General features: G+C 43.3%; 1 protein-coding gene across 1 annotated transcript; it reads left to right on the forward strand.

The window, feature by feature from the left end:
• The first annotated feature begins 341 nt into the window (after nt 1-341).
• Nucleotides 342-7,493, forward strand: YWHAH (tyrosine 3-monooxygenase/tryptophan 5-monooxygenase activation protein eta). Its single transcript, XM_005524459.2, has 2 exons — nt 342-677; nt 6,071-7,493. The coding sequence occupies exons 1-2, from the start codon at nt 591-593 to the stop codon at nt 6,725-6,727; spliced, it is 744 nt and encodes a 247-aa protein (XP_005524516.1). The 5' UTR covers nt 342-590; the 3' UTR covers nt 6,728-7,493.
• Nucleotides 7,494-8,264: the final 771 nt, after the last annotated feature.

Consider the following 8,264-nt stretch of genomic DNA (forward strand, 5'->3'; position numbering starts at 1 on the left):
CACTCAGCCGCGGCCCGCCAGCGCCTCTGCCGAGGCCAGGCGAGGCGGTGCCGGTGTCCCAGGCGGTGCCGGTGTCCCAGGCGGTGCCGGTGTCCCAGGCGGTGTCGCGCCCCGTCCCGTCCCGCAGTGCCCGCGCCCCCGCCCGCCCGCACCTTTGCAGCAGGAAAATGCAGCACTCCCAGCGCGCACGCGCGGCCCGCGGCGGCGCCCCGCGCCGGCTATTTATAGCAAGTGACGTCACCTAGAAATAGAGCGCGGGGGAGCGGCGCCCCCTCCCCTCCCCTGCAGCACCGCGGCTCCGCCCCCTCGTTGCCTTCCCGGCGCGCAGGCGCGGGCGGCGGCAGCAGCGCGAGGCTCCGAGCCGCACACGCCGCGGTCGGTCCGGGAGCGCGGCCGGCGGGCGAGGCAGCGGCGGTAAGCCCGGCACAGCCCAGCCCAGCCCAGCCCGGCACAGCCCAGCCCGGCGGGCGGCTCCGCTTACGGTTCCTGCTCCCGCCACCCGTGCGCGGCAAGCCGCACATCCCCGCCCGCCTTCCGCTCTCGCTCAGGGGCGCGCAGAGCCCAGCCCGGCAGCCACCACGGAAGCGGCCATGGGGGACCGAGAGCAGCTGCTGCAGAGAGCCCGCCTGGCCGAGCAGGCGGAGAGATACGATGACATGGCCTCGGCCATGAAGTCGGTGAGTGGGCCCGGGAGCGTGGCGGCCGTGGGGCGTACTCGGGGAGGAGTGTGTAGGGTAGTAGTGGCGGGGGAGGGAGGGAAAGGAAGTGCGGGCTGGTCCGAGGCGGGGTTGGGTCCGGGGAGGATGCGAGCCGCCGGGTCCCAGCCGGCTCGGTGAAGAAAGGAGGGCGGGAGCAGGAGCCAGACCATCCCGCCGGGACACCTCGCCGCCGTGTGGGGCGGTGCCCAGTACTACCTGCTTTCGGCAGAGACGAGACAAAGAGTAGCCGGTCCAAACCGGACCTAGCACCCTCTTTCAAAATCTGTTTCCTTCCCCCCGCATTCCCTCCGTTCCCCCGTAAGGGCTGTCTCGCAGCCCTCCCGCTCCCCGGCTGTCCCTGCCCCGGGGGTGTGGCTGTCCCCATGCCCTCCTCTCCGTCTCCCCACCGCGCCAATCGCGCTCGCAGTGCGGCCATTTGAATGCCGCCCGCCTCTGCTCGCGGCGGGAGCGCTGTGCATTCCTTCTCTGCCACGGATGGGGCCCAGCCTCGCCCACCTCCCCTCCACCCCGCTGGGCTGCTGGATTTCACCTTGGGGTGCCTCTCCCCTCCTGGGCGTCCGCCAGCGTTTGGGGGCGCTGGTCCTGTGGGATGGGCACTGCGGCGGGGGCTGTCTGGGGACACAGCAAGAGGAGCCCCTTCCTCTTCTAGACATTTCTTTTGCCTCGCCGGAGAAGACACGAATAGAGGCCTCACTCACTAACACTGGTGACTTAAAGATAGTAGCTGCATCCAGGTGTGAAAGTATCCCCCGTTCCAGGAGCATTTCCCGAGCTTTAACGTTGCCTTTTTGCCTCTTCTTTGTAGGGTAACTGTTTCTCAGTGCATTCTGTACCCTGTTGAATACTGAAATGGGTTTAAACAATGTTACGTTTGCAATTTTTCTTTCAGAACCAAGCAGTGAAAATTATTTGTACTGATCTGCCTGTACTGATACGTAATAAAATTGTAGAATGATCAAACCTATTATGTCTAGTCCCTTTTTTGAAAACAAAATATTCACACGATCCAAATGTTACGGGTAATGTTAATGCCATTAGATGCTTAGCACTGGCTTTTCCGTATCAGATTACAATTGATTTGTTCTTGCTGACCTGTCCTCTGTGAATACCAAAGGCCCCAGGAGGAACTGTTTCTCTTGAGAGTGCTGCTGTTTGTAGGCATGAGATGATTTTAGTTTGAAAAAGAGCAGCTTCAAATGGAGTCCACATTTTTGTTGTCAAAATGTCACCTCCCTGAAATGAGGGCAGTAAAAAGACACAAATTTTGCTGCTCTTGTTCACTTTTGCTATTATGTTATAATAGATATTACAATTAGTCCAGTTCTAAAACAGTGAAACTTCCGAGTATCTCGATACCAGAGCCACAAGATGTTAAAAAAAGGTGTATTTACATTTCTATCTCTAGAGTTCTTGATACATATGAAATAATAGTAACAGCTCTTCTTTCAGTTGCTGATTTTCAAAGATGAAATAGAGAACCCACCAAAATATACTGCTTGAGAAGACAATTTCTAGCTGTTGCTGGTAGAAAGCTTTATATTTCTTCAAGAACTGCAGACCTACAGTGTACGTATGATCTCTGGGAAACACAGTTGCTTTAGGAAGTGTGTAAATAAAGTACTTACAACTAGTGTGTATGTCCAGTTGTCTTCAAACTGTTCTAATTACTATGCACATTTTCATTCTTCTGGAGCTGTGGCATTCTCATCTGGGATGCTGCTTCTCCTCACAAGTGTGATCATGAGCTTCTGTAATTGTGAGCTTGAGAACATACTGTGAGTGAAGTATTGAAACTTCAAAAATACAAAAAGCAATCTAAATTTAAAAGCAACAGTTCCTTTATTTTGAACTGCTCACGTACTTGTACATCTGTTCTGTAGCATCTGTTGGTTACTTGGCTTTCTCAGGTGTTCAACAAGGTAATTTCTAGAATGCTCTTTAGTGTTGAGGTTGATTTTGTAGAGCATAATCTTCTGTGGAATGCTCTGAGGGCTGTCCTCACAGCCCACACTTCTGTTTCAGTGATTGCAAATAACAGAGATAATTAAGAGAGCTTTTTATCTTTATAGGTTAATATAGAAGTAATCTTGCAATCCAGAGAATTTAGACTTCCTCCAAAAGGAAGGAGATCATTCTAACTCAAAGATCTGAGTTCTCCAGGATATTTTGATTTGAAACATTTATTTTAAATTATTTTTTTAATCTCTGAATGTAACACATTGATACTTCTAAAAATATTTTAAAATATTTTAAACGTGCTACATGAAAGTAGTGTGCTGTATAAACTGAAATCTGAACAATTAATTTCAGTTTTAAATATTACTACGCTTTACAATACAGAATATAGCCAACAGCGTGGTAGTTACTTCAGAAACATAAAGTAACAAATTACTTGTTCTAGTGAAAGTGTATTTGCCTGGTTTTTGACTCTGACACTGGAGAAAAAAAGCGTGACAAGGCTGCTGTTTCATCTGTCAGCCTAAAGCTGCAGAAACTCCCATCAATTCCTTCTATAAAGAAAAAAGCCAGACCAAGTAGTTGTTGTAGCTTAAATAAAGAATTTACTGCTCAATACAAATTTTTATTGTTGTAAACTTATTTTTCATGGAAGAATTCCAGTATTTTTGCTTATAATGTGTAAACAGGAGAGGAAAATTAAATAGTTGCTGTTACAAATTGATGGGTTTAGTTTACTAAACCCATTAATTTGTAACTATTACAGTTATTTTAATAGAAAATACAATTGTATGTAAATGGCATTCTTCCATGGGGCATGGCATTCCCACTGCATTAAATGCTGCTCCAGGATTCCAGCATTTCACAAAGCTGACACAGTAGGTACAGAATTATTTCTCAACACACTGGGCAAAGATGTTTTGGGTATAAGCATGAAAGGTTCTCAGTTGATGCAACAAATGCTTCAGCATCCTGAGATTCCAGCACTGAGTACCCTTTGGTTTAGATAATTCCAGAAATCATGAAAAATTGTAGCTGTATAAGCCCTTCACTTTTTTTGGACAATATTAATCCTAATAGGTAGTGCTTAGGGCCTCTGTTGATTTATGTTGCTTTTCTAATATAGCTACATAGTGGTAAAAAATAATTTACTTTTTAAAATTGGTGACATGCGTAATGTGAGATACAGAATTTTAAAGGTAGTCATGTGAGAAATACTACACAGTGAAATAAATTTCAGTCATGAACTAAAAATTCGGAAACAAAATAGCTTGAGATTCTAGTTTATTAGGCTTTATCTGTGTATATAAATGGACTCTAAAAGTTTGGGGTGTTATAATTTTAGTACCTATCCCTTAGTGTCTGGTTTGGGGCTAATGAACTATGTGTAGGAGAGGGGAATATCTTTAATGTAAGATATTATTTAATGCAAGCTTTTAATGTAAGCAGTGCACTCCCCTGCTGGAGGATGACTTCCTCATGGCATTTTCTGGGGTAAATGTAGCTATAGAACTTCCAATTCTTGGTAGAGAGCTCTGGAACCACATGATACAAGAAATTGGTCTGGTTTAAATTAATTAGACTGGTTTCTATTTGTTCCAAAATTACGGACTGCATAACTTTGTATCAGGCAAGTTTTAATAATTTAACCTGACTTTATACTGGCTCAGGTGCAGTCATTTTTGCAGCATCTGGCTCAGAACTGGCTCTAGCTGAGTGATGTGCTCTGGCTGACAAAACCAGTATAATGACAGGCCACTGGGCTGGGTCAGGTCATGGATCTGCTTTCTGTTGTGGAACATTCACTCTGGAGTGTTTTCCATGTGAAAGGAAACATGCTCAGCTTGGTGTATGGTCTGTGTGGGATCACACATGGAATTTCTGAGCTGATGGAGTACTGCCACACTCATTAACATGTGGAGTTAAGAATTCCAGGGTTACAGTCAGGATTCCTTTTATATGCTCCCACTTAGGTCACTAAACAGCAAAAGAACTGTTATATCTTTACTGGAGAAGATTTAGGTGGGTTGTGGTAGAGATTAAGGAAAATATTGTTTGGGAGCTATGATGAAGAATCTGAAGATGCCATTAGAGTTGATTCCTGTGCATTTCGTCTTCTGTAGGTTGCCTCTAATTCTATTAATATTAAAGCAGAGCAGTGTCTTTTGGGAGTTCAGGTTCCTGAACTGTGGAAAAGTAATTTTGGAGATAAAACTAATTAACAATATATTTTAAGAACAAAACCTAAATTTGAAAGTCAGCTCTCTCTTACTGTAAGAGCTATAAATCACATATTTTTTGGGGTCTGGAAATAAGCACATTTGTTAGAAGGTTCACTGCCTACACCAGCAGTCTCAGAGTAGTGCAAATATTTGTGACTCGATTGTTCGTAGTATGTAAGTATTTGGTTATGAATACTGGTGCCTGTCAAGCAGTGTAAATGTGCACATTTCTAAAAAGAAATAATTAATGATTTTAACAGTGAGTAAGGACAAATTTATTTTCACACCAAAGTACCAAATATCCTTAGAATTCTAGTGACTACTTTTAAAGCAGTATGCTAAAGGTAAAAGAGTTACATTTTTCATCCTAATTCCTTTGAGTTTAATTTCATGTGTATAAATTTTAAAAAGTAGAACAGTTGAAAGTGACCATGAGTCTGATAGCCTAAATTAAAACATCAAGTGAAATAGGCCTAAATATACTGTATTAGAAGTATTATCCTTCTATCTCAGCTTTTTGAAGTAGCAGTTGGAAGTTGGCTGTGGCTTCATTCCTGATTTGCTGTCCTATTTCTATGCAGTTTCTTTCATGTCCTATCCCTGGAATTTGTGTGCAGCCAGTTAGCAGAAATCAGGGTAACTTCTGTATTACACTGTCTATGAAACACTAATTCCATTTGTGCTGTGCAGAGCTTAATGAGTGCAGCGCTTCAGTCTCTGCTGTCCCATGGATGCAGCAGGGGACAGGCATGACAGAATTGCACCAGCTTCCAGTGTCAGTCCTGTGTTCCAGATTCAAAAAACTGGTGTTCTAGGTACATTTAAATTCATCACTAAGTGTGTAGTTTTATAGCAGATTTCCTAAAATCCTGAGCCTTCCTCTGTGATTGCTTCTCCATTGCACAAGCCTGGCTCACTTTCATTTTGTGAATGTTCTTTGCAATAGCTTCTAAATATCCCTTCTATTCCATCAGAGCTGTGGGGATTTTTCTTTTAAGTCTTGACTGCAGAACAATTTTAAACTTTTGATATTACAAAGTTACTCCTGTCTAGAAGGAACTTTGGGATCTAGAAGAAATTTTGAATCCTGCACTTCATGAAAATATTGAAGGAAGTTTGCACGCTTTTCTCTAAGGCAAACCCTTTCAATTTGCTCTTTGTCTTTGTTTTCAGGTAACTGAGCTGAATGAGCCCCTCTCAAACGAGGATAGAAACCTGCTGTCTGTAGCCTACAAGAATGTAGTCGGAGCTAGACGGTCCTCCTGGCGCGTCATCAGCAGCATAGAGCAGAAGACTATGGCAGATGGGAACGAGAAGAAGCTGGAGAAGGTTAAAGCCTATAGGGAGAAGATAGAAAAGGAGCTCGAGACAGTCTGCAATGATGTTTTGGCTCTCCTAGATAAATACTTGATCAAAAACTGCAATGACTTCCAGTATGAGAGCAAGGTCTTTTACCTGAAAATGAAGGGGGATTACTACCGCTATCTGGCAGAAGTTGCTGCTGGAGAGAAGAAGAACAGTGTGGTGGAAGCCTCAGAAGCTGCCTATAAAGAGGCTTTTGAAATCAGCAAAGAGCACATGCAGCCCACTCACCCCATTAGGCTTGGGCTGGCACTCAATTTCTCAGTGTTCTACTATGAAATCCAGAATGCCCCTGAGCAGGCCTGCCTTTTAGCCAAACAAGCCTTTGATGATGCCATAGCAGAGCTGGACACACTAAATGAGGATTCCTACAAGGACTCCACTCTCATCATGCAGTTACTTCGAGATAACCTCACTCTGTGGACGAGTGATCAGCAGGATGAAGAAGCAGGAGAGGGCAATAATTAATAAGCTTTCCTCTGACCCCTCTTTCATCCACTTGGCCATCCCCATCATCACCAATATTTCCTTGCCACAGTCACACTAAATATCTAGTGCTAAGCATATCTGTATTGTACAGCTGTTCAGATCTGCTGTCCACTTTATCAAGAAGCAGTTTCAGATGAGTCTTCATGGGCATTGATGGATTGATTGGTTTATTGGCCCTATTTATCTTAGTTGCACTTGAGCAGTGCAGAAGGAGGCAAAACATTTGCCTGTTGATTGGAAAATATGGGAAAGAATAATGGAAAGTGATTGAGGATAACTAGATTCCAGTTAAATTCTTTCTGTTTGCAATGAGCTGACAGTTCTGTTAAGCAGTACATTTTGTGCATGCAAAGTAAATTAGCCACCCCAAATTTTTTTCAGTCAATGAAAACAGTTAAGCTGATGTGAAATGACAACTCTGTTCATCAGTTTACAATAAACTGTTTGAAATGTGAGGTTTCAGTAGCAATTTGGTTTTTTTGCCTCTAACTTATGTGCACAGTTTCTTTAAATGCAGTGCATCTACCTAAGAGTTTTGATACTTGTAACCTTTTGCAGTTGTTTTGAAGAATCATGAATTTATTTTTTGTAAACTCTTTGGCTGTTTAGTTGTCTGTGTATTCTGACAACTCTATGTCAATATTTGCCCATGTTAAGATGGATGACTGGGAAGCCAGACTTCTAAATTAAATGTTTTGGAATTAAGTGAATAAAATAAAATGCTGCTTCAGGGATGTTATCTCTACGTGAGCTGTCCTGTCTTTTGTTCGGAGCAGAGATAGAGTTATCTAACACATCACTGGTGGGTTAAAACATATTTAATCAAAAGTTAAATGAGAAGTTGACACATGCTAAACAACACAAAAACACAACAGTGTGCTGAAAGAAGAAAAACCCAAACCCACAAAACCCAGAAGCACCTGCAGTAAACTGGAGTTTCCCAAGGTGGTATATTTAGTTATTTCCTCAGTACAACAGTTGCTTAACAGTTGTAAAGCACATAATTTTCAGTTTTTATCAATACAGAAACTTGTGTTTGATTCTGTCCACTGTAACTTCTAAGCTCGTTCTCTCAAGTACAGATCACCAAATCAGCTTTACATGTGAATATCCCAGTAGCTATTTCATATTTCCCTGCTTCAAACAGAAGCTATACTTGTTGCTAAAGACTGCCTTTCTCTATTTAGCTCACTTAAGTCTAGTCCACAATCTTGACACTGTTGTTTTTGTTTTCTCCCGACAGCTAGTGTACATGTACGTTTTTTGGTGCTGTGCACACTTCTGTCATGGTGTGCCCCAGAAGCAGGAAAAGTTAGCTGTATCCAGACTGCCACTGGCACCTGAGCTAGCACAAAGGTCATGTAAGTTCTCATTTACCAGAACAGATAGTCTTTAATAATAGAAATAATTATTACTGGTCAGAATTAGCCACAACAACTGCTCATACTTTTAAAAAGCAGTGCACTGGCTTTTTTTAAGTATCAGAGCTTTAGAATTTTTAATGGTAGATTTGTGT

The sequence above is a fragment of the Pseudopodoces humilis genome, chromosome 20, assembly GCF_049639895.1.
Source record: "Pseudopodoces humilis isolate 2021_Gansu_Grassland_sample_001 chromosome 20, ASM4963989v1, whole genome shotgun sequence".
NCBI classification, from domain to species: domain Eukaryota; kingdom Metazoa; phylum Chordata; class Aves; order Passeriformes; family Paridae; genus Pseudopodoces; species Pseudopodoces humilis.

What these genes read in the sequence shown, in the direction of transcription:
- YWHAH (XM_005524459.2), top strand. Translation starts at nt 591, where the DNA reads ATGGGGGACCGAGAGCAGCTGCTGCAGAGAGCCCGCCTGGCCGAGCAG. An exon ending in TGGCCTCGGCCATGAAGTCG is followed by an intron (nt 678 to 6,070) that starts GTGAGTGGGCCC and finishes CTTTGTTTTCAG; the next exon opens with GTAACTGAGCTGAATGAGCC.